The sequence below is a fragment of the Opisthorchis viverrini genome (assembly GCF_000715545.1).
Source record: "Opisthorchis viverrini unplaced genomic scaffold opera_v5_243, whole genome shotgun sequence".
Lineage (NCBI taxonomy): Eukaryota > Metazoa > Platyhelminthes > Trematoda > Opisthorchiida > Opisthorchiidae > Opisthorchis > Opisthorchis viverrini.
The window spans coordinates 353,635-354,409 of record NW_008751899.1 but is presented as its reverse complement, the minus strand read 5'-3'; the positions used below and the strand labels follow the sequence as shown (position 1 = coordinate 354,409).

Here is a 775-nt window from a genome sequence, read left to right as displayed (position 1 = left end):
CAAGGGTGAACCAGATTTAGATTCACCAGAGCTTTGTTGTACCCTTGGAGTATCACTGCAGGAATCCATTCTGTCACTCTGGTTGCCCAATTACAGCGAAATAAATCGAAACACTTGGGTCTAGTTCAAAGTTAAAATAAAAATTATTATTAGTCGTTTAACTGTGGCGATATTTCACCACATAACCGCCGTGCACTCAAGGGAAGCAGAAAGGCTAAGAAACTGAGAAATGTTTTGAGCTTAGACAACCTACATCGAAAGGGAGGTGGCTAGTTTAAACCAAGACCTTCCTGTAAGGTAAATTCTATACGTAATCTCCGAGGCATACTGAGCGCAACTGAGGAGACCATAAGATCCATTAACCAACTGCCTGTCAGTGCTACCACTGGCATTGGACTATGAGACGCCACCTGATTAAGTTCATCGTGGATGTCCGTGAAACTGGATTCAGTACACGATGCACATGCACTGTTTGAAGATAATAAGTTTACAATTGAACTGAAAAGAAACAATCGAACGCCATTTTTGGACGTTTTAGTGGAGAAAAAAATAGATGCGACCCTGGAAACATGTTTATATCGGAAGGAGACTCGTACGGATCAAATACTGAACTACAACAGCAATCATCTAGCAAACCACAGGAAGAGCTGCATCCAAACCTTGTTCAAGAGGGCGGAGACACACTGCAGCACCACAGAACTACGGAAGAAGGAAAGAAACCATCTATTCAGAGCATTCTAGAACAATGGGTATCCGAGGAATTTTATCAAGAGAT

The 775-nt window shown here is 42.1% G+C and overlaps 2 protein-coding genes across 2 annotated transcripts in view; one reads left to right on the top strand and one right to left on the bottom strand.

The window, feature by feature from the left end:
- The window catches only part of T265_08879 (hypothetical protein), a gene marked incomplete at both ends in the record, with an annotated part of 161,354 nt that overhangs the window by 49,286 nt on the left and 111,293 nt on the right, over positions 1 to 775 (bottom strand). The gene's annotated exons all lie outside the window — the stretch shown is intronic.
- T265_08880 (hypothetical protein) overlaps positions 570 to 775 on the top strand; it is a gene marked incomplete at both ends in the record, with an annotated part of 8,055 nt that continues 7,849 nt past the window's right edge. The window contains one exon of the mRNA XM_009174802.1: positions 570 to 749. Coding sequence (XP_009173066.1) covers positions 570 to 749 — 180 coding nt within the window. The remainder of the gene's footprint in view (positions 750 to 775) is intronic.